General features: G+C 44.5%; 3 protein-coding genes across 4 annotated transcripts in view; 2 read left to right on the top strand and 1 right to left on the bottom strand.

Annotated features, from left to right (window-relative positions):
• Positions 1 to 5,097, top strand: part of Mau2 (Mau2 sister chromatid cohesion factor) — a 47,593-nt gene extending 42,496 nt beyond the window's left edge. The window contains exon 16 of the mRNA XM_084593351.1: positions 3,014 to 5,097. Coding sequence (XP_084449477.1) covers positions 3,014 to 3,073 — 60 coding nt within the window. The 3' untranslated portion in view covers positions 3,074 to 5,097. The remainder of the gene's footprint in view (positions 1 to 3,013) is intronic.
• On the bottom strand, positions 4,928 to 7,681 carry mRpL54 (mitochondrial ribosomal protein L54). Its single transcript, XM_084593355.1, has 2 exons — positions 7,511 to 7,681; positions 4,928 to 7,382 (listed from the first exon to the last, which is right to left on the bottom strand). The coding sequence occupies exons 1-2, from the start codon at positions 7,641 to 7,643 to the stop codon at positions 6,967 to 6,969; spliced, it is 549 nt and encodes a 182-aa protein (XP_084449481.1). The 5' UTR covers positions 7,644 to 7,681; the 3' UTR covers positions 4,928 to 6,966.
• Positions 7,682 to 7,767: 86 nt separating this feature from the next.
• On the top strand, positions 7,768 to 20,718 carry IntS14 (integrator complex subunit 14). Of its 2 annotated transcripts, none has more exons than XM_084593353.1 (4): positions 7,768 to 8,276; positions 14,503 to 14,553; positions 19,061 to 19,414; positions 19,805 to 20,718. In XM_084593353.1, exons 1-4 carry the CDS (start codon positions 8,115 to 8,117, stop codon positions 20,555 to 20,557), a joined length of 1,320 nt encoding a protein of 439 aa, XP_084449479.1. In that variant the 5' UTR covers positions 7,768 to 8,114; the 3' UTR covers positions 20,558 to 20,718. The 2 variants fall into 2 exon arrangements, with proteins under 2 accessions (XP_084449479.1, XP_084449478.1); XM_084593352.1 differs by having other exon boundaries at positions 7,771 to 8,276; positions 14,383 to 14,553.
• Positions 20,719 to 24,853: the final 4,135 nt, after the last annotated feature.

Here is a 24,853-nt window from a genome sequence, read left to right as displayed (position 1 = left end):
TTCCGTTTGCTGAAGAAGGTATTCATGATTCGTAAGTTATTGCGCTCTGCAAACTCAACTAGTAACTCCCCCCTGCTATTCCTAGAACCAATGCCATAGTCACCTATTGCCTTGTCTCCTGCCTGTTTTTTCCCTACCTTGGCATTGAAGTCGCCCATTAGTACAGTATACTGCGTCTTTACTTTTCGCATTGCCGATTCTACATCTTCATAGAAGCTTTCAACTGCCTGGTCATCATAACTACATGTAGGTGCATAGGCCTGTACAACCTTCAGTTTATACCGCTTATTAAGCCTAATTACGATGCCTGCAACCCTCTCATTAATACTATAGAATTCATCTATATTACCCACTATATACTTATTGACAAGGAAACCTACTCCTAGTTGTCGCCTCTCTGGTAAACCTCGATAACACAGTACATGCCCATCCTTCAGTACAGTATATGCCTCATTCGGCCTCCTAACCTCACTAAGCCCTATGACATCCCATTTCATGCCCTCTAGTTCCTCTAACAGCACTGCTAAACTAGCTTCACTAGCTAGGGTTCTAGCATTAAACGTTGCCAGGGTCAGTTTCCAATGGCGGCCTGTCCAGCGGAGCCAGGCTTTCTTAGCACCCCCTGCTGCGTCACAGGTCTGACCGCCGCCGTGGTCAGTTGTTCCGTAGTCGCTGGTGACTGAGGGCCGAGGTTTTATGGAGCTTATCATAGGAGGTTGTAGCCAATTACTGCACCAGGGTGGCCAACTCCTGTTCTGGTGAGGGAGTGCGTTGCCGGAGGTGTTCACCGGCATCAGGTCGCACCCCAAACCTGTATATGCAATTCCATCGACACGCGGTTTTTTTTTTTTTTTTTTTTTGTCATCCGGTGGAGAATTGCGCGGCACCAGGATTTGAACCCCGGTCCTCTTGCATGCGAGGCGGATGTTCTACCGCTACGCCACCGCTTGCACCTTGAAAAGTAATTTTTTTAAACAAAAATTAGGAAGTCATCGACATATAAAAAAATGCGCGGCACCATACCCGACATGTGCTTTTCAATGCCACGATCAACAAAGGACAAAAAAATATCACTTAACACAGGCGCTACCTTAGATCCGATGCAAACACCCGCTCTTTGGGTATAGAGCTTTCCTTCCCATTCAACGAACATAACCTTCAGGTAAAAAGAGAGCAACTCGAGGAAGCTAGATACAGAAATACCACACTCTATAATAACCTGCTCTTCATCATTATCCAGTGTTATACATTTTAAAAGCATTCATCAATTCATTATGGGGTAGAGAATAAAACAAATCTACCACATCTACACTGAACATCGTGCACGACCTTGGATTATCAAGGCGAAGAAAATTTACCATACCTTCAGAGTTCCGAACTCTGAATGGGTCATTAATAGTCAACGAAGCCAAATATGTCTGCAAATACCCTGAAATTTCATACTGCCATGTACTCCTCTCCGTCACAGTAGCTCGAAACGGCATACCTTCTTTGTGCGTCTTTGCCGAAAAGAAAATTTTCAAATTCAGGCCTTTTGCGTTATTGACACCTGCTTTAAGACGTTCCAGGTTCAAACATTCCAACAAGCGCAGAGCTCTGCCTTTTTTCTTTCCTGCTTTTTCCGAAACGGGGACAAAATTCTTCTGCACCGCTTCCATTGCCTTAGAAGAAAACATGGTTTTCGGTAGGACCATGAAACAACCTTCTTTATCAGCTGTCATCAGCCTCAAATTGTTTGAATGCAGGAAATTAACCAGAGAACCGTATCCCTGCCTATAGTTCTCAACCTGAGTGGTTAACAAAACTGCCATTCACTCAACACATCTCGGTTGGTACGCATCCTGATGTGCAAGACGAGAAATCGACCGGGCGAGCGTCACTATTGCTCTGGTGCTTGTCTTTTGCGCTGTTTTTCCATTCAATATGTTCCACCAACTCGCCCGTTTGGCTATAGTGTTAAAAATAGAACATTATTATGCAGCATCATGAGGTTGAGAAGTTCGCAGGGGTCAAGTGGATGCAGCTAGCACAGAACCGGGTTAATTGGAGAGGAGAAATATGGGAGAGGCCTTCGCACTGCAGTGGGTATAAGTCAGGCTGATGATGATGATGATGATGCATCAAGAGGTATATCCTTGAAAAGATCTCGACGAGTATAATCTAACAAACGCTAGACCCCGCAAAACTGATACCTCTTGATCGTCTAACTTGGTTCAGCCATGGTTAAACTGCTGCCAATTTTTCATTTATCATACGATGCACCCTGATCTTGTTCAGTTCCATTATCTTCTCTCACAAGCTGATGATGTGGTTGTCCAGACCATCACAGTCAAAGATATCTGTTTCAGGGCCGGTCAGTTTTCTTTTATTTTGCAGTAAAAGATTGCAGGCTGGTGTTTCAGAGTAATCAAAATTTTTGTACAACTGTTACTTTAGTTTGGCTATCATCTTAGTTTCCAGTGCAAACTGAATGACCATATCTTTGTAGTCAGCATAAGCAATTACTTTGATTCGTGCGGTTTAATGTCCCAAAGTGACGTTAAACCCCACGAACCAAACATGGCAGGTGCGATGTGGCAGATGCAACACATCGCCTCTAGTGACGTGCTTACTTTAGCATCTGGGCTTTGTCCCATGACATTCCTTAATTTGTGGTGCGCCCGCACCCCTGGACAGCTCCAGGCACAAGGTCCATGGAGATAGCATGTCACAGTTTCCAGCGGTTGCATGCTGGCTGCACCGACAGTTTTTTTGCCATTACATTTGAAGAACCTATGCCAGCAGTAGTCTTATTGTTTTTACGTTTAGGGGTTTCAGATTAAGGCAGGCTACCGCCCTCCAAATACACGACATTGACAGGACCCAAGTGCTTGTTCGAGTTATTATCCGTTTGAATTATGTGGGAATAGATTTAGTGTTTCCATTGTACTCGAAGGCATTGAACCGGCCTTTTTGTGGTATTTCAAGCATTGTTCATTATATGTTGTAACTTGTGTTTTTGTTTTGACTGCAGTGGATTGATGGAGAACCTCCAGTCATGAACACAGCATCAACCAGTTCTGCAATCCCATAGGCGGCTTTGAGATAGTCACAAGCAGAAATCCTACGGATGAACACTACATCTGTTTGTGCATTGCATTCAGTTGAAGAAGGCATTTTGCCTGTCAGAAGCATCACAATATATTTTAGCATCGGCTGCTGGCTTCGTATATGGCTGTATGATGCTTCTTCTTTCCTGTCATATATTGTCCACAGAGAGTTTCAGCTGTGCAGGTTTTAGACACTGTGTGTAGCAGTTTTTTGTGACACTTTACTTTCCAACATGAGGTTTGCTGCTGTGTGATAGTCCTTATTAATTATGGCCATTGACCCTACAAAGGATTTCATTTTGTGCAATTAAAATTCCTGCTTTTTGGAACTCAGCTGGCATAAAACCATCCACTGCATTAATACCTCTGCACAGTTCTTGCTGTTATGCTTTCTTATGCGTGCAACTTTTGTTTCTGAGAGCTGTTTGATGTGAATGCGCATCTACAGAAGAGGGCACTAAAGCAAGCTATGCAGTTCACCTAATACAAAAGTAACAACAGTGTAAATGACCAGAAAAGGGTAGCATAAGCACTGAACATTAACTAAAAGTCTCATTGTTACAGTGCATTATAAACTTGTGAGACACTCCATATATTGTTCTCATCTTTAGCATAATCTTTGTTGGTCAAATATTTAGGGGAATCCCCCAAGGTGGAGTAGGTTTCTAATAAGGGAGTAATTACTCCCTTATTATAATCTTTGTTGTTTTGCTTTTATTTTCTATCCTTCATCCCATTTTTGGTGTTGAATTTCGTTCCCTTTTTTCACGTAAAGTAATGGAGCATGCTTCTGCATTAGAACTTTCTTTGTGAGTTTTGTGCAGAAAAAATGGAGTGTCTGGTTTTTATAAGAGTCCGCGAACGCTTCCTAGCAGGATTTTGGTTGACAAAGCATGCCGAATAATAATGTGGCTGCGCATTTGTATGTATTGCACTTGTGTAGCAAAGCTTTTTCAATTCTTTTTCTCAATAGTTAGCATTACATTCCCCCCCCCCCCCCCCCCTTCATTCATGCTGTTGCACTTCTTAGTTTTTCTTTGCATTGCTAGAGTAAAGAAGCTTTTACTTAGAGATAAAGGTCCAGTTTTTTGCTACATACACAACATCAAGAAAGAGTGCTATTTTCATGAACTATGGCATGAAAATTTTCCACGAGTGTATAAAATGTTTTCATAATGTGTAATCACGTTTTTGCTTATTTGTGCCATTGGCAATTCCAACAGAAAAATTTTTGTTGTGCTGTTTAAACGATATATTGTCTGTGCCATGAAAGAATGCGTTCATAGCCTGCTCAGCTGAAGTGCACCGTGTGGTCACTATATGCATTTACCATCACGTGACCATAGCCCGTCCATGAAGGGGATTGCTACTGAGCATAGTAAGAGCATTGTTGTTTCCTGTGCATAGACCTCTCAGGGTATGCGATAACCTCTTTTTTGCAATTCATTTTAGGCACACGCAGTGACTTACTGTGCATGTTTTACTGTGTACATTTTTGTCTGACACAATTTTTATCCTCATGGAAGACAGTTGGGCTAGTTGGTGTGTATTCGTTAATGATGCTCATTGCAACTAGCGTGGAAAAACACAAAGGACTGCTGCGACAAAAGGTACCGACGGGACAGCACGTTAGTTGCAATGTCGCAGTCATTAACGAATTTTTACCCGTAGCGTCTAACCTGGGTGCCTCTGCCTTGCGAAGCAGTATATGGTTATACGTAAATGTTCACAGTTGTTCATGATTGTTCATGATTGTACATGGTACACATATGTAATGCAGAGCACGGAACTTTGCTAGACAGGGTCGATGACACCATGATATGCTCATAGCACTGGTGCAGTCTTTGTGTACAGTTTATTCTTTACATTTTGGGCTCGTGTTGTTCACATTTAGTACTTATTCACCAGAAGTAGGCACACCTAGTGCAACAACTTTTATTTGTGTGAATATTTCTCAATGCCAGTTTTTAAATAAAACACGAGGCTTATCCCTGCCTCTGAAGAATTACTGAAGTTATGCATACATTGCATGCGTGCATAACCCACGTGCTACTAGGAAATTTGGTGTTCTCCAGTAAGAGCTGTGAAAATTGACACATTTTGTTGTCGATGCATATTTAATACAAGCTGCAGCAAAATATTGGCAAAGAGGATGGTAATCAGGCTGGCCTGTCAAGTGCACTAGCATTTAACTTGGATAATATGGTTACTATGACAGACTACAACAATGTAATTCCTTTGTCACACGAACATTTTCAATCCGCATTGAACTCTATCTGTGTTCAACTCGATGCAGATCGAGGTTGTCGCACACCAACTTTCAAGCACAATAGAGTCCGAGCCTGCTTGACTTGAAGCTGCTTCCTCTCTAGAGCTCTTTAGGTTTCGAGCACATTTGAAAGTGAGCATCGACACTGACGTCACCCAACACACACGAAGAAAACAGCTGAATAGACATTCAAAATGGCCATGCAGCACCGGATCCATGAATCCTTCTTGAAAACCTCAATGTAGACAAGTCCAATGAGGATCGGAAGTGTTCCTGTGACACATATAACACTTCAGTGCACTTCGTATAGGGAGCTTGCATGAAGCAATGCATGCTGGGTAATCCGCTATGATGATGTCGCGGGCAGCAGACGACGCAGCACATCACTGTCACACTAGCCTCGTCTGCAGGCGTAGTGCGCGCAGATGATGCTGGCACGTTCAGGCAGGCAGACTGTGGGTTCTTCACAATTCCAAAAATACGTCTGCATGAGTGCGGGAAGGCAAAGGATCCCTCTAGCGAATGGCTCGCACGGCCCAACACACGGATCATTCCGGGAGAGTATCAAGCTACCTCGCCAGAACTAGAAGTCATGAATGCCGGCGATGTCGTCGGGCGGCCACAGGTCCAAACGGATAGTACAGCCAGCCGTCAGCGCCTAGCGTGAACAGGTCCACGCTGCACTGCTTTGCATTTCTTCATAGCTGCGTGCCCGATTTTTCGGCCCCAGCGTCGACGCGTACGTTCCTCACTGATATCTTGCAAGATCTTGCATGCACGAATACGGGCAGCGCATGAAAAGCCGCATGTTTAATTGCTCGGTGGACCGTCGAAAACGACAAGGCACTCGCTCTATTCAGCCTGGCTGCGCTTTCCGCCGTCTGCTGCCAGCAACATCATCATGGCGGATTACCCAGCATGCATCACTCCATGCAAGCTCCCTATAATGGAATAGTGGAAATGCTGAAGTCCCATCCTTCAATCATTCTGACAGTACAAATGATTCTTGTCCATGAATGCCTTGCAGACCCTTTGGGCACAGTAATGACTTTTGTAAAGGTGAAGTTGGTACATTACACACCTGTGACTGTAAACAAGGCTGATAAGTTGTGTTCACTCAGTAGCTTGTGTACAGTGCTTTGTTACAGTAGTACACCATTGCTGCTGGTTCTCTATAAATTTGTGTGGAAATGAAAGGCCATCGGTGGGTACAGTTAACTTATGTTCAATTTTCTAAGCATATCTGGTGCCATTATTAAGTCTTGCTTTTCAGCCGTGGAACATTGAAGGGGGCTTCACCGAAGTGCAAGAGCTCTCAGTCTTCATGCATCAAACAGATGGCTCCATGACGTCTGTTAGGTGTATTCTTCAAGCTGGTGTACTGGAATCGCACGGAGGCTCGTTGACTAAATTACGACGCCGGCAAGTACTACTCTGCATTCGCTTTTTTTTTATTATTATTGAAATCCTTACCCCGAGCAGTACGCAGCAAAAAGAGACTCTGTAATGAAACGTGTTGAACATGCGGCACCTTTCAGATTTCAATGAAGAAATACTTTGAAATACATTGCCCAGGCAACGAAGAGCTCCGGAAGGGCCGCGAGTCGTTCAGTAGTCGAGCCTGTGGCGTTTTAGCTGTTCATCATAACCATGCAGTGGCGTGCCGGGGTCATAGTAATGCGATGCCAGTGCGCGGAAACGTAGGGCCTTGAGCTTCCGCATTTTTTCCTTCTCATTGATGCGCATCCGAATCTTGGGCGCCTTGCTAAGCATCTTGTTTTGGTGCAGCAGTGCTCGCCGATGCAGAGACTCCCAGTACTCTACAGTGTTTGGGTCCATCTCCGAGAGCGGCGGTGGCCCATTCAGAGGCAGATCCCACAGCCAAGAAGGATACGCGTCGTCGGGACCTAGCTCGACATCTTGACCCTCTTTTAGTATGTTGCTGCCGCAGCAAAAGCGCACCAGCTTTTCCGGATCCGTCTCTACTGGTAGTTTCTTCTTCTTGGTTTGAATGCTCAGACCCGCTGCAACAAGAGGTATGATATTAAGCAAAAATGAAGTGTTGATGGCGGTACCAACGAACACGATAAAAAGCCGTCTTTGACCTACCGAAGCACTAAAGAAAAAATGGTGGGGGAAACTGTTCTATTACCTGTTGCTGCTGCTGCACCTACTTTCTTTGCATAACTTCTTGAGGACAACCACTGTAGCACACGGCAAGAGTAACTGCAGTTTATCTGTTGGTTTATCCTCGGCAAAGCCCGTAAAAGCATGCTAACAGCCATTTTCGCAGGTCTTGACTTGACTTAGCTTATGTACGGCTCGGTGCGAGTACGGTTATAGCTACCTGTAGATATACCAATGGATATACTATTCTGCATATTTATAATGTCTCAGATAATTACAAATTTCTTAAGATGTGAGAGATTATGCAGGTTTTATAGTTCGATCGCCTTGACCATCGAGATGTTTGCCGTGTGTTGGCCGAGTTAGCAGAGTTGCCGAGTGCGCTGCGCGCTGCGACGCGCTTGATCGATGTATGATGGAACGTAGTGTTTTGAAAGCCACGTTTGGTAGAGGCGGTCGTGGTTTGGGCAGTTTGGGTACACTGTAGTTTGGGCATTTGAAGTATTGCCATTATATCATTGGGACAAATATTAGCTCAACATAGATGGGCTTTCTGTCGAAAAATCTGGCGTTCACTGCCATCGATTAGTTTTTGTGCGGCGTCTCGCCGGCTAGGCGTGTTCGCCAACATGCCAACCGTAATCTTGCTTGACGTTTCACTGTCCATGTGTCGGCCAGTGGCGACGACTGACAGCTCAGAATCGCTGCAGCTTCGCCAACTGGCAGTGCATGGCATCAATGCTTTCCTCGATCATATGGCACAACACTGTAAGCTGGAGTTCTGCGCTCTGGTATGTGATCTCTTTCCTGTTGCATTCAGCATGTCTGTATTCATGATATATAAGCTGCTGACTTGCTTGTCTGATTGTCATTTCCATGAAGAGCTTTTTCAAGTACAGGGTTGTTCATTGGTAAGTGACACACACACACACACACACACACACACACACACACACACACACACACACACACACACACACACACACACACACACACACACACACACACACACACACACACACACACACGCACGCACGCACGCACGCACGCACGCACGCACGCACGCACGCACGCACGCACGCACGCACGCACGCACGCACGCACGCACGCACGCACGCACGCACGCACGCACGCACGCACGCACGCACGCACGCACGCACGCACGCACGCACGCACGCACGCACGCACGCACGCACGCACGCACACACACACACACACACACACACACACACACACACACACTGTGTGTGTGTATACACCGTGGAAATCTTGTTCCTAGTATAAAACTGCACTGTATGAACGAGTGTTGGAAATGCAGAATGTTGCTAATTGCAACAGTGGGCAGTGATGACATTCAACAATGAACTACAGTAGAATTCCTTCCAGGCTAGGTTTTTGCATAACAAGATTGATTTATTGAAAGCTTTATTGAGTGCATGGGAGTTTTCGGAGTTGTGGGTGGTCTGCCTATTCCGGCAGCCCAGTGGCCTACGCCGCAGCGTGGGCCCTGCGAACCAGTCCTTGTTGTTGGTCGGGGTCCTCGCTGTGCAAAATGCATAACGAGAGGTTGAATAATTAAGAAGGGTGAAGGAACTGTAGGCAGTAGCCACATGCAGTGGCAAGGCCGGTTAGCTTGGCCGCTCTGCTACATGCAATGCTCGCATCGGCTGGCATGTGTTTCGTGCTCGTTCCCCTGGAATAAATCTGACCTGTTGGCGTCTAAACATGGTGTCAGAATTGGGATTGATGCGATTCCCAGTATGAGACGGCTCTCATCGCACACAACAAGGGCAAGATGCATGAACGGGCGCTGAAAAGTCCGCTCGACTGCCCTATCCTCTTTAACCTGTCCTGCAAGTACTGCGGCATTGTCCCCTTCAAGAACCTCGAGTGCCAGCTGAAGCACCTGGAGACTGAGGTCCGCTGCTAGAACAAATTCCAGGCGGTAGAGAAGACAGACGATGAAGATGACGTATACAAGACATCTCTGTATGGCGACACAGACAAATAAGTCTCTGGGAGATTCACAAACAACCTGTGTTGACGCCTTCTACTAGCACACCAGGTGTGGACGCTCCATCATTCCTCCAAAGAGACTGCTTTTCTGTCACGGGAGATGTAGGCAGTAGCCGCATGCTGCGTACAATGCTTGCTGCATCTGGCGTGTTGTGTCTTGTGCACTTGCCAGTGTTCGCTTGGAATAAGCCTGTCCTGTTGGCATCTCAATAGGAATAACTTGAGTGTTCTGTTTACTGAAGACCTAGATGCGGAACTTGTGAGAACTGAGTTTGCAGCCAATGCTTGTGTAACTTGAATCTTGTGAATTGAAATGCATCAATAGTGCAAGCAGATGCCAAGCACAACATGAATGAAGACAGGGACAATGCCTAGTTTTTAATCGATTTTACTGGATTGAAGATCTGCACTCATCAGCAAGTAAAAGAAAAGAAAAGTAAGCAACAGAAATGAAGGGAAAATTAAAAATTGTTCACACTGGATGTGCTCAAACAGAATGAACATTCCAGAACCAGTTTTCATTTTAGTGATGGCTACAGAGAAAGAACTCAGTAACATTCTCTTCATTTTACCTGAAAAAAGACGAATTTTGTTTTGTCCTAAAATACGGATTTTGTACACATACTGGGTCCATGATCTTCTATGTACTAAGTGCTGTCCACTGATGTGTAATGGAAGCTCATGTTTGGTTGTTTGGATGTCGCCCATATTGACATTATGCCCAATGTTCCACTCGGATCTGTGCAAGGAACTGTTGCTAGTTGTCTATTTTTTGTCAGTTGGACATACTCTTGAAATTATTTCTCTGCTGGACACTGCATGTTTAGGGTGACACTGGTATTGGATCTAGTGAACTGAAAATTGGTCATTCACATTCGCTAGCATCCACCGTGCTAACAGTTGTGTGGAAGCCTGCTTTCTCAACATCAGTGTGGCTGCTTTATGAGAAACCAACATACTTAATCGCTAAGATCAGATGAGAAAGTGGTAGGTAACTAAAGCAGATATCTGAAATGGTTTGGTTTATGGAGTGTAGGGTATGCAAAGCAGTTCTGGCTAGGGGTGACATAGTAGTGCAGGGTTGCAGAAGATAATCAACCACCTGTTTTTTAATGCACGTTGATATTGCAAAGTACACAGTCATCATGCATTTTGCCATGGCAGAAGGGTCGAATCAGGGTCTCCTGGTTATGTAGCTGAGTGCCCAACCACTTTGCAGCCTTGCAGATATCTGAAATGCATACAACATTCCTCGAGTATTCTGTCTGGCAAGTAGGCATTTTAACACAACAAATATTCTGGGAGGTGTGTTTGATCTCGCCTTCTGATCCTAATAGAAGGAATGGACTTTGGAATAACAGATTCTAAGGATCTGGCACTTGCAATATATGGCTTGGGAAGAAGGAGCATTAATATTTTGTTTCACACTAATAGACACATTATGTGCAATAATGGACAGACAGTAAGCTCTCCAACAAATATCTGATACAGATCATTCTTGTGACGCAGCACACCTCATTAATGAGCAAGGAATTCACTTTCAATAGCTTGTAGCTGTCAGTACATGGAGTGGCAGCAGTTGTTACGATGTGAAAGTTTCAAGGCAAGTTTTGTAACACATCGTCAGAGGGCAGCACAAGGCTCACAGTCATAATCATGGGAAGCATAGGTCTTCATAAGCCTGTGTATCAGGGGAAATTTCTCCTGTGAACAGCTGAAGCTGTGCAGCGTTTGTTGTTCTCTCCATGTGTGTTACCACGTCTGTAATTTCACCATATACAGCATGTTAGAACAAAGAGTGAGTGTGAAAATCTGCACGAGACTGGGCATTTCTGCCACAGGGATGTCTGCCATGATTTAACTAGTTTACGGTGATACCGCAAGGTGTTGTGCGAGAAGGTTCTGAGTGGTACATATGGTCTAAGAGCGGGAGAACATCGCCGGAAGACGAGTGATCAGACAGATCTACAACAAGCTAACACCCAGAAATTCGAAAAACATTCTGCAACATGTGCATGTGGATCATCAAAGAGCAATTCACTATATTGCTTCCATTGGCTATGTGTCATATGAAACAGTTCAGGCAATCTTCACTTGTGATTTGTATGTCCACTGTGTTGCAAGTTTGTCCTTTCCTGCTGTCCCAGTAGCTGTAGGAATACTGCCTTGAAGACAGCCAGGAACTCGGTCAGTATGCTTGCGGTGACTCATCTTTCACCTCAAGTCTGACAATTGGTGATAGAATTTGGGTTTACAAGTACTACCCTGAGGTGGAGCAACAGTCTGTACAGTAGGAAAGCCTACAATTTCCGGGACCAAAGGAAGTGAGGCAGGTCTGCAGCTTGAGCAAGAGCATGTTCATTGCCTTTTTTTTTTTACATTCAAGGCATTGTGCATCAAGACTGTCAACAATGAGTTCTACTTCCATGATTTAAGTTGTATGAGGAAGGACATGCGGCAAAAGTGACCGCAAATGTGGCGCTTGAAAGACTGGGTGCTCAGCAATGACAACTTACTTTCTGACTGAGCTTTCCCCAGACATAGTCCATCACCTGAAACAGCATCATCTCACTTCAGCATTTATCCTACTTATGAGATTTAGCTCCCATGGACTTGGCTCCCGTCTGAACATGAGGATGTAGTTCCAAGGCCCTCACCTTAACAAGCTCCAGTGCGAATTGCAGAAATGGCTTGGTGTGCTTTGAAAAGAAAATTCCAGCATTGGCAAGAATGCAGGGAATGCTGTATCGTTTGTTCAAGGAGAATTATTGTGAAGGTGGCAGTGTGTAAACATAGGTAAATAACACCACACTTTCCAGAAAGCAGTGTTACTTTTAAAATTTTCTGATACTACCTCATACTTTGGCATTAATAAATGGTCACAGAAGTCATTTGATTGAAGCTTGCTGGCTGTTTGCCCCAAACATCTTGACTTCTGTTTTGTTCTCCATGTGCACTTTATTGTCAATTCGAGACCCTGCCTAGTGTCAACTGTTGATGGTGGCTTTTCCCGCTCTTTGCGGCTTCCTGTATTCTGTTAAGAAGCCGTGCCAGACATTTCAAGCACTGTAAGCACTTGTTATGAAGCATGGAGATGTGCTTATTACATTAGCCTAGTTATTACATTAGCCTTGGCCTTCGCCTCGCTACGGGCGCTTTTCGAACTAGCCCAATTGCTAGCCTCTATGTCGAGGCGAACCGATGGTCACTGTAACGAAGGAGACAATTTACTTCTCTAACTTATGCTATGGAGGTACTATGCCAACTGGACCATCTATGTCGTCGGCTTCTGCTTGACAAAACTGGCACAGCACTTTTCTAAAAAAAACCATATCTAACACCACCATATCCAATCAGAGTTGCCACGCATATTGAATATCTGGATGTTCCAGTTACCAGTCTTCATACAACTTCCATAAAAGACCTAATTGCTCCTTGGGAAATGCACGGTGTTGATTGTGAGCTGTCGTTTCTTGAAGTGGGGAAGCACGCATCCCCTATTGCCATACAGCAGCACTGCATGCCACTACAGGCGAAGTACACTTGTGATGAATATTACAGCGATGCTTCAAAGTCTGCTCAAGTGTCCTGTGCAGCTCATGGACCGCACTTTTCACTTTCAAAAACACTGAACAGACACAGAAGTATATTTACCGCTGAATGCCATGGAATCCTGCTAGCTGTGAGACACATTATAGAAAATAAAATACAGACATCGATCATCTATACAGACTTCCTCAGTTTTTTTAACATCCCTATCTTTTTGGTAATAAGAACCCAGTCCTGAATTCTCTCTATAACACCCTTATGTCTGCCTATAAACTAGAACTTAAAATTACACTGTGTTGGGTGCCAGGCCACTGCTGTATACCAGGTAACGAGGCAGCTGATAGGCTTGCTGCATCAGCTGCCCTTCGATACACTACAGACATTGATAACATATCATATCAGGACCTCAAGCCACACATCAAAAACATGATTTGACAACAATGGCAAGAGGAAAGGGACACAGCAACAGAAAATAAACTACACACAATAAAGCCAAGGATAGGCAGGTACACCACAGAAAAACAAGACAGATTTAAAGAAGTAGCCCTGTGCAGGCTGAGAACTGGTCACACATACACAACACATACATATCTTTTAACCAACTCTCCTGCACCACACTGCTCGAGATGTGATCGGCTTACTGTCATTCATGTTTTAATTATATGTGCACAACTGGAACAAGAAAGGAGACGTCATTTTCCCTCCTTGTTCACTCATCAAATACCTGCACACCCATCCATTTTTATTGGCGACAACCCAATGTTTCCTTTAAAATAGGTGCTTAAATTTTTATCACAAGTAGGTTTTTTACATGAATTTCTTATCGACGTGGGTCTCAGCCCGCTCCTCCTTGAGAGGACGGATGAGATCTTTTAAAGCATCTACATATACATCGCACATCCATTATATATCGCAAATGAATTTTAGGCCCTATACACCATTGTTTTTAGCGATATTACAGAGCGAATACATTTTTAGGTCCTATACACCACTGTTTTTTATCACTTCATGAAACATTACAACTATCCCATTACATAAACTTGAGTACACCGTTAACCTTGAGTTTGGCGCTCTTTGGCCCGAGTTGCCCTTGCGCCATTAAAATTCATCATCATCATCATCACATTAGCCTTGTTGAATGCAGGAAAATAGATACTCGTGCAGCTTTTGAATTTCAAAAGCTATAGTATGCACATGTGTTCTGGGTTCTGGCAGTTTTAACATGTGGAGAAGTGTGTATACGTGCATGTTCGGTGCTACTTTGTGGTGCATACAAACAAGTGATTTTTCGTCTTTTTACAGTTCAAAATGTTTGTGGCTCCCATAATGCAGGTGGTGTTTTCATCCCTATGGGAGCTGATGGTTCCATTCACACGCGACACTGAAAGCATCAAAGCAGCCCTGGTGCAGATGGAATGTCGCGACCGTACTGACCTTAACCTTGGCTTGCAGGGAGCTCGACAGGTGCTGCTTGACGAGTGGGGCTCTGCCATGCCAGCACAGGTTGGTGCCAGAATAAGTGAACCTTGTTATTTCCCAGAAAAAGCAGTGCAAAAAAGACGTGGACAAAAATGAGATGACAAGGACGGTGTTAAGTTGTGGAAAAACATATGTTGGGCAAATTGGGATAGCCCCACCGCAGTGGTGCAGTGGTAAGACGCCCAAATACTTTGCTGGAGTACCCGGGTTCGATCCCGACCGGCGGCGGCGTTTCGATGGAGGCGAAACGAAGAGGCATCCGTGTGCTGTGCGCGTTAAATATCCCCAGGTGGTCGAAATTACTCCGAAGCCCTCCACTACGGCACCCCCTTCTCTCTCTTTCCGCTTTCACTCCCACCTTCCTCTCTTCCCTTACAATGTGGTTCAGGTATCCACATAAATAAGTCTGACAGATACTACTCCTTTTCCTTCCTTTTAACCAATTATTATTATTATTATTATTATTATTAAACTGGGAGATGCTTAAACGAGAGGTTACGAGGGCATGCCAGGAACGTCAAAAATGCGCGCGAGGGAAAAGATTTTGAAGGTTTCCTTGCAAGTCACTGTCTTACCTGCCAGAATTGTTCACCTGCACTTGATAACACCTCCATAATCAGAAAAAGAAAAGAATGCATCACAAGAGAAATCGCAGAATCTGAACAAATATGTAGTCCGGGGGAGGGTTGTGTCAGCACCGCCTCTATCACCCTGTGGCATGCCATCGTGGTCCCGCCAAAAAAGAAAAGACGACAGTCTCAGCACGCCTGCCAAGCACACGCAGTTCATTCTTCATGGCAGCAGGACTGAATGCCGGCAGATCGCTGTCCCGTTCCCGCCTGGCTCAGCGGATCCTGTCAAATATATTTGACACCCTTCCCCAAAAAGAGCTGGCCTATTGGGGCATATGTGAGCGATAGCCACGGCTGTACAGAATGTATATAAGAGTGAATTCTTCCACAATAAAAGCTGTTATAAGTCAGCGCCCGTCCTTGTCGTCTCATCTTTGTCGACATACTTTTTGTGCTGCTTTTTCTGAAAATATGTACGAACACGCCAAACTCGCCGCATTAACCTTGTTATTTCCGGCAGGCTTCTGCTATTCCCAGTCAAATGTGTGCTTCTTTACTGTATTAGCAGTGCTAGTGGCACTTTGCCAAAATGCTGAATGCAGTCTTCTGTGTGAAGCCTCAGTGAACAAAGCTTCAATGCTTCAGAAGCACTACCAGCTTCCTCGTGCACTAAGCCTACTACTACAAAAGCCTATGCAGCAGTGGAATAAGAATGCAACAATGCAATTGAATTTATGAATACCTTGAAGAACACCTAATTCCCATGAACTGGGACAATGCATGAACACATAAATCCCACATATGCATTACCACACATTACTGTGCATAGAATGCATCAGCACATACATTGTCGTTATCACTTTTTTTACAAAGTCGTTCTAGCAATTGGAGGTGGGGGCTGAGCTTTTCTGTGACAGTCACCTTCTGGTCTCTCTCCTAGAAGAGAAGAGAGGGATTTGAATTTCTTCACTGTGCCTCTTGTTGACGTGGTAGGTCACAACTGGCTCTTTTCTGTACCAACCTTGGCAGGTGACAGGTAGGAATTATGTAACACTGGCTGATAATCTAGGCCACCCTCTTGGTTCAAATGTTTATTTTGAAGGTGGCTGCCAAATGCATGGATAATGTAGAGTGGATGCGATGTGTGGCAACACTGACTTTTCATTTCACCAGGGCTCTTGTGCTGTCGGATAAAACTTAGTGGCAAATCCAGCTGCCCTTCAGAGGCAACATCCACCAGCAACCTCTCCACCCCACCAATCTAACAAAATATCTGGCACCCACACCCCCATCACCCTAGACCCACCTGCTCACTCCATGTCATCCTCAAGAAGCACCAACTGCTGCCAAGGTTAACCTTCCAGAAAAATTCTGTCGTGTATGCAGAGCCTCGACTTGGAGTCAACATATTTATTAGAATAGAAGCATTGCAGTAATCATCAGAGGTAAACCCAACAGTGTTAGCGATGTTTTGCTTCAATTATGCCATATGACAATGTTTGCCATCTTGACATTATTCGTGAAGGGACTTGATTGGCTTACCAAAAGCTGCAAGAATGTCCATGAATGAAGAATGAAGCTAGCTGGGGGTACAGTTCAGAAGAGCGTGTTGTCGGGCAGTTGGTTCTGCATAGTATATAAGAGAAATGCGCAACAACTTGGGACACAGGAAGAAACACATACAACAGTTCACGAGCGCATTTCTCTTATATACTAGCTGGGGATGATACTGTGTTGCTGCTATTCTTTAATTCTTCTCCTCCTTGGGTGGTCAAAGAAAAAAACATTTGAGCCAAGAGGGTGGCCTGGATTGTCAGCCTCTTCATTTTTTTTTTTCTGGCTGCGTCTAGTATGTAAACTGAGAGAGAAAGGGAAGGTGATTATTTTCAACCTTTGCTACATCTGGGGCTATGCAAGCTGCACCGAAAATTTTTATAGAAGGATGATGAGTAATTCAGCAGCAAACAGTGTTTCAATCTTCTTGCCATCAGCACAGACTGCTTCAGGGACCTGGGGATGTGGATAGGGGCAGTAATGAAAAATGTCATTTTTATTTATTATATGCTTGGGATAAGTTGTGTGTTTCTGAAATTTTCTTTGTGGTTTTGTGCCTTTTGCAATGTTGGTTGGCGTCAACATCACTGCTGAAAAAATGCTGGTTTTGGGAAAAATTTCTGTCTTTTATTAGAGGGAAACCTGACCAGTGCATTAAAGTGCACTTTAATGGTGTGAAAGCCTTATGCCATGCCATGATGACTGACAAAATGGGTATTGAAGGAATAGCACGGTGATGGTGCAGCTCACAACTCTTTGTCTGCAGCATGTCTTTAAAGACTCGAGAACAGGACAGAAACCATGACGCTCTACAATGAAAAAATGCCATGCCTTGTCAGGAATGCAGGAAGTAGTGATATACTCCCGGACAAGTTTTTTTGGCTACTATGCAGCCAAAGCTATAGAGCCAAAACACATCAGCTCAATGCGCAGCAGAATATAGTCCCTTGATAAATTACGCGATCGTGCTCTGGAATATTGTATCATTACAGAAATGCTTATGCTGTTATTGCATTAAGATTTTACTATAGTATAAGTCAGTACAACGTTAGTGTAGTGCATTTTAAAATCAGTACGCGACACCGTGCAAACGGTATGGCTGGGCCATCTGCCAGGAATTTTCTGCAGCGTACGTCGGCTGCTGCTGCGTCGACCCGTTGGTTTCTGTGCACTTTTGTAATACACTTGTTTCGGTAACATACGTAGCATATGATATTCATTAACCGCAAATATATGTTTGTTTAGACCTTAAGTATTGTAAAGAAAGACATTCTTGCGTCGTTGGAGGCTTGGAAGCCATTATTTTAAGTAAATGCGGAACTGAAACCCAGACCGTACCTGAGGCCAAGTATATGTCAGAACTACATGGTGTAGTAACACCATGACGAAAGCTCCGCCTCCCATAGCCTTAACTTATAGCCAGAAAAAATTGTCCGCGAGTATAGTGGCATTGTCTTGAAAGGTGCTGTTCTGAATTGTCAGTTCATTTTCTTGTTAAGGTGATTCTGTACTGCTTCCCAGCATGCTTTTGTACTTTTAGTAGTGCTGTTTTCCAAGTCTCTATGACGAAAATATTAGATTAGAATGCACACGGCAGTTTAACAGTGTTGAAATGCTTGTTAACTAACTTGTTGTACTAGGTGAGGCAGTGATCGGGCTGTGTGGCCAGTACTTAAAGGGCCCATGAAAGGATATTTACTGTGGTTAGAAAAAGCTCGTGAACGATGAGTATTCCATCATTCGTCACCAGACTTGAAAAAATTTTGAACCAGCTTCACAAACAGCAAAGATATTGGCAACCAGAAAATGATGCTCCTCCTCTTCCCCCTCAATACTGCACACGCAGCACGCAAGAAGAATAATGAAGAAAGCAGGTCTCGGTGCTCACCGTTCTGCCCTCATCAGCGTAAGAAAAATCTCTTCCACATTTTTCATCATACGTCAATGGGCAAGTGGTGGCAAAGAACGCTCAGTAAGGTGTCATGCTAATTGTTGCAAGAAATAAATTCCAAAAATTATTTATGAATTAGGGTCCACGCGAGCTTTTAAATTTGGCCCAAATAGTACTTGGAACGACCACATCTACATATTTGTTGCATTAGAATATGGCTATCAAAATCTTTTCAGGGTCCCTTTGAGTGCATAAACACGGGTAAGGCTCAAGCCTGAAATAGTGTGATAGGGGATCTGCACTTGGAAAGTTGGCATTTGGCTAAGAGGAAGGGTGATATGCGATTATAATGGTTTGAAATTTTAGGTTTGGCATTATTTCATCATCTTGCACCTGTTTGGCACAGTAAGCTTACAGACGTGTGACTGCCCTGGTAATAATTATAGCTATAGAGACCTTTTTACTAATAATACTATGCGACTACTTAACGTTTCTTGCGGTAATGTAAATGCAGGTGATCCTGGTTACTGACGGTGCCTTGAGTGGCTGGCGGGGCTCTGAGGATGGGGGTCCAGGACGGTTGCACGCCGTATGCGTGCATCCTGCCACTGGTGCTGCACCCCAAGCTCTGGGTCCCTTGGGGCGTCTGGCTCAGAGAACAGGGGGTCGCTTGTTTCTACCGGAAGGGGGCCTGTCTATCCGCAGTGTGCAGCAGGCCTTCCTGAACCTGGCGCAGGCACAGTATGCACCATTTCATGGTGTGCTGCGCTGTGGGCAGCTCTGGTCCACTGTCAGCCTCTGTCCACCACCAGAGCCCCAGAAGAGGCCGCAGGACTTTGGCTGGGTCCAGCCGTCAACCACCATCCAGGTAATACATGTGCTAAACATGTGTAATCAGAGCTGATTAACATCATTGTGGCTTCAGATCCTTTAGTATGAGGCTGTGTGAAGCCTAAGGGCAAAGAGTACACGACATGCAATGGGCATGGCATTGATCATTTTATCGAAGGAAAACGGCAATGGCATGAAGGTTTCTAAAGTCTGATGTGGTTTTTAGAAGAATAGAAGATATCTGGATTCTGGTGAAAGAAATGTCTTGCATAGAAATATTTAATCAGTCAGAAAAGGGCTGTTCACATATTACGTTTCTGTGCCCTGTGACGTCGTGAGTGAACTTTGTGCCTTAGTTTAAGCAAGCTGCTACAGTCCTTTTGTGTGCACTCCTGCTGCTAACATGCCATCTTTATTCACCCTTCAGGTGTGTGGCTTCCTCGGGCTACAGCAGATAGCCAATCCACCCACTCTATCTCGACACTTAGTGCTCCCTGCACCTGGTCCCGAAGAGGCACGGACCACTGAGCCAAAGGAATCGGGAGGACGTACAGGCGAGGAGGAAGAGGACAATGATGAGGGCAAGCAGCCATCTTTCTGCGTGCTCCTACATGGCAGCCTCAAAGTTGAGGGCATGGTTGCCCTCTGCCAGTTGGGACAGGACTGGTACGGCATGCTATACTCATGGGCTGATAGCAAGAAGAAGTCAAATCTCATGCTGTCCTATTTCGAGCCAGGACTCGACTCGGTGCCATGGCTTGGGAAGCTCAACCACTTGGGACCCCAGGCTCTGGCTCCTTTGGGTAGCGAAGCACTTCCGGTCAAATCAAATGACAAGCATAGCTATTCGCATAACTCAGTTGTCTGGATCCGCCAGTCAGACCTGCAGGCAGATATCCAGAAAATATTAAGGCATGCCAGGAAACTCCCAGAAAAAACAGCAAACTTCTACAAGGAGCTGAACCGCCTGCGGCGGGCTGCTTTGTCGCTTGGATTTCATGAGCTCTTGGAAGGTATGGCAACAATTTTGGAGCGAGAGTGCACTCTGCTTCCAGGCTCGGCTCATCCAGATGCTGCCCTGCAGCTTAGCCATGCGTCATCGTTTCTGAGGGGCCCCAGCTGCAAAGATTACACGGCTTCATTGACACCACTTCGCACAAAGTTTTCGTCTCAGGACTGATGTGCAGAAAGCTTTGTGGTTGGATGTATAGGTATGATAAGCAAGTAGGTTGCTATGAAATTGTGCAGCATGGCATAAAAGGTATGAAGAAAGGAACCACATTGGTGAGGCACTGCCACCGTTTTTACGTTCAAATAAAGTGTTCATTGAATGACTTGTCATTTAAGGCTGCTAGTCTCTGATTTTAAATTAGGAAATCAAAACTTTTGGGATTATATAAACAGGGCATCACCAAAAAGGACCACACACTAATAATCATAGCAGCGCTTCAAGACAACATAAGTATGACACCCGTAGCCTAGAACACTGGCATGTTACAGAGTGCCGGACTAACTCTGGCAGGCAGATGCTTGGTTTCATGCTTCCTACCATATTAAATCAATACTTTCCTAATATGTTGGCAAAGATTTCTCACTTCCTACCTTTAAATTAATCCACAAAATGCTTATATGAAAACATAATTTTAAATGAACAGCATTCTATCTTGTGGTATGTCTCTCTGTATTATTTTCATGTATTTTTCCTGATTTACCTTGTGCTTTTTTTGGTAATCCAATTATTTTTGCGTTCATTATTTATTCATTTGTGTGTGACTTGTCGTCTGCTGTGAAATGTTATATACAGGGGCAGCCGCCTCGTCAAGCTGCTCTTCGAAGCAGCTTTTTAGCAGCTGCACCTTTCCTTGTACTAAAGGAAATAAAGTATTATTATTATTATAATGATAACAAGAGCAAACATGATAACTGTGTGCACCAGCAATGCTTAGGCTTTTGCATTTGTGCAGTGAAGATTCCATAGTGCTGTCGGAATTTGAGCGAAGCTCTTTGGCACCCATTTCCTAGGAGCGTTTTGCGACGTCAGCGTCACCGTTGTACCTCGTAACGAGCTCTGCTACCAAAAAAGATTGCTACCATAGGATAGAGCGTCAAGGAAAGGTGTGTGTGACAAGATATTTGATGTGGTGTAATTAATTTTAACCAATAACCATAATTGGTTCACAGAAAAGAGAAGGTGCAATGCCTGTCACACCTGTTCTCTGGACACCTTAGCCATGTGAAAGCGGAATGAGTGAAAGGGGTGCTGTAGTGGAGGGCTCCATAGTAATTTTGACCACATGCAACGTGCACTGACATCCCACAGCACACTGACGCCCCTTCATTTTGTTTTCACTGAAGCTTAATTAGAGCCAGATAAGTGGTTTACAGGAAAAGAAAGGCTCAGTATCTGTCGCTCGCGGGAGAGGAACTGGTTGGTATGGAATATGTGCAAAATAAGTGTAATTTACATACATGCCTTGTTCAAATAGACCGATTCCACCGACCGATCTGCGCATGCGCCGGTTTTCCGGAAGTTGCACCACCGCCATGTTGCTGTCGGCTGGTCAGTGCATGCACATGCGACTGCACTATTGAAATCTCCGCTCCACAGGAACTCGATGCACATTTGCCATACCTCACCGCAGGCTAAAATTCGTTATCATTCACAAATTTACAGCGACTGTTACAGGCAAAGCAAGCATTCTAAGCGCCTTAAATTTTTTTTTTAAACTAGTAGTCTCATTCAGTTGTGAAGAGCTTGTCGGAAATAATTGAGGGCTGCATACAAAGAAGTCGAATCATGGTAAAGAAATCATTGTAATTAATTGATGAATTAAAGAAAAGAAAAATGAACGATTTGAATAAAGGGGTTTTCAAGTGTCAAAATGCTCAGAATGAAAAGCCGATGCATGATGATGCTAATAGAAAGTTTTATATAATTGATAAAATAATATAGAAAATTTAGGTTATGTAATTGATAAATTAGATGAACTAATTGAAAAAATGAGAAATTGGAAAAAAGGGGTTTCAAAGGTGTCAAAATTCTCACAATGAAAAGCCAATGCTTGACGATTTAATAAAGAAAATTTAAAGTGTAATTGCTCAAATAATTGAAATAACAGTAAGGAAAAAAATGGGGTTCAAAGGTGCTAAATTGCACAAGAATGCTGAATTGGGCGAATTGGTGCATTTGCATTTTAGGAAACAGCGCAAAGAAGACAAAGACAAAATGAGGGACACGCGCACAAGCGCTGTATGTATCCCTCATTTTGTCCTTGTCTTCTTTGCGCTACGTTTCCTAAAATGCAAAGTGCTAAATTGGATAGAACGAAAAGTAAACGATTGATTGATCAAGAAAATTTAGAAGGTGAAACTGACCAAGTATTCGAAATAAAGGAAAAACTGAAAAATTATCAAGAGGGGTCAAATACACATAATGAAAGGTTAGGTTGGGTTTGCGGGGTTTAACGTCCCAAAGCGACTCAGGCTATGAGACGCCGTAGTGCAGGACTCTGGAAATTTAGATCACCTGGGGTTCTTTAACGTGCACTGACATCGCACAGCACACGGGCGTCTTGCTTTTCGCCTCCACCGAAAAGTGGCCGTCGAGGCCAGGATTCGATACTGCGTCCTTGGGAACAGTAGTCGAGCGCCGTAACCATTGCGCCACACTTGCGGGGCACATAATGAAAGGTAAATGCTTGATGATAATGGAAAAATTAGTGTATGAGTGGCCAACTAAAAATTTCAATGATTGTATGAAATGAAAAAGTGCATTTAACGATGCCAAATTGATTTTGACACCTTTGAACCGCTTTTTCTAATAACACAAGATTTTCAATTATTTTAATTATTTGGTAAATTACTCTTCAGTTTTCTTATTTAGCACTGTCTGGCATTGACTTTGCATCCCGTGTATTTTGACAGCTTGTAACCCCATGTTTTGAATTTTTACTTTTCTAATTATTTCAGCTAATTAACCAAGTAAACTTAAAATTTTGTTAATTAGTATCATCACTCCTTGGCTTTTCATTCCGAGCATTTTGGCACCTTACAACCCCTTTTTCTAATTCTTCATTTTCGTAGAGGATCTGTTCTGCCGCAGCTCTTTGTTCCCATCGCCTCTTTCTAACGACGTAGGGGGTCTTGTACCTGGTTGTGCATGTTCTGTTGGCGGTGAGGTGTGGTCTGCCGCACAAACTGCACTTTGGTAACACTGGTGTCCGTTATCGGGATTGCTAATATCGCAGCCCCTGCATATCCTGTTATCCGGGTTTGGACATCATTTGATGTTCGAGGTGTTGTGGGCGCGACTGACGACAGCGCCCCAAGCGGCAAGCTAACCAGGCGGACCGCCGGGAGACCCCGGCATGGGCGACCGCGCTACAGTTACAGTGGCTAGAATACTATACCATGCCTTGCCACGTTTAGGCGAGTACTTAAATAGTTCCTTGGGTTTTCATTAGGATTAAGGAGGCCTAATTAAAGCCAACGACCTTCGATCAAAGCGCAGCTTGAAAGACTGGCAGCTTAATATGTGAAAAAAAAAAAAAAAAAAAAAAACTGGGCACCGAAATTGCGGAGTGGTCTATCACTGTGGCCAGCAAAGTTGATCTTTTTACCTCGGCCAGTGTCTGCTGGCACTTACTGGCGGCAAGTTTTTCTTGGAGTGATTGCTCAAAGGAGGTTTCAAAGCCACCCCGGCGAAATCCCGCTTAGAATGCTGGTTGTAATTCTTCCGCTTAAAAATGGCCGCTGCATAGAATAATAAAATTACATCGGCATGACTTAGATAGTTGCCAAATAAGATGCAGTGTAAAAGTGGAGGTCGCAGTAAGAGCAGAAAGTATGCATCGGATCTTGAAGCGATGTCTCAAACGCGGCTGATTAACCACGCGGCGAGCAGACGACACGCAGTGAGCGGACGTGTAAGCGTTTGTCAGCGCCCCCTGGATCTTCCACTCCAGAGTATCGCGGAAGAGCTTGAGTCGGCAGCGCGGTCCGCACACTTTCCCCATTCTAACCACTGTACAACAGTGTACTAGAATATTCTAGTACACTGTAACCGCGCCAAGCAGAGCGAAAACGGGCGCCAATACCTGATGTATAAATAAACAGTTTTGCTTGTTATACCGGCTACGTCTACCACATGGTGGCAGCGGCGGGATAACCAACGCAGCGTGACACCCAGGACAGCCAGCCCAACGTAAGCGGCCGCAGCGTCATGCCAGACACTCGCGGCGCGAACGAAGAGCGCGCGAGCGGCACTCCGAGAATGACGTTCAACCCGCTCGCCGTGGAACTGCCGACAAAGCTCGATTTCCGCAAGCCCGAAGATTGGACATGATGACACCGCAGGTAGGAACGCTACCGACTCATCTCTGGTCTGACAGGACAGGACGAGACGACGCAAATCAACACTTTACTCTACGCCATGGGCGAAGAAGCGGAGGACGTGCTCGCTGCTTTGAAACTGATA

This window comes from Amblyomma maculatum, chromosome 2 (genome assembly GCF_055883805.1).
Source record: "Amblyomma maculatum isolate TAMU_Amacu chromosome 2, ASM5588380v1, whole genome shotgun sequence".
NCBI classification, from domain to species: Eukaryota; Metazoa; Arthropoda; class Arachnida; order Ixodida; family Ixodidae; genus Amblyomma; species Amblyomma maculatum.
This window is presented reverse-complemented; position numbering and strand designations above follow the sequence as displayed.

Bases quoted from the DNA above. Each gene is read 5' to 3' on its own strand.
- mRpL54 (XM_084593355.1), bottom strand. From the start codon at position 7,643: ATGGCTGTTAGCATGCTTTTACGGGCTTTGCCGAGGATAAACCAACAG. The intron at 7,383-7,510 runs GTAATAGAACAG...CTCTTGTTGCAG, and splicing joins AGGTGCAGCAGCAGCAACAG to CGGGTCTGAGCATTCAAACC.
- IntS14 (XM_084593352.1), top strand. From the start codon at position 8,115: ATGCCAACCGTAATCTTGCTTGACGTTTCACTGTCCATGTGTCGGCCA. The intron at 14,554-19,060 runs GTTGGTGCCAGA...ATGTAAATGCAG, and splicing joins GCTCTGCCATGCCAGCACAG to GTGATCCTGGTTACTGACGG. The intron at 19,415-19,804 runs GTAATACATGTG...TTCACCCTTCAG, and splicing joins AGCCGTCAACCACCATCCAG to GTGTGTGGCTTCCTCGGGCT.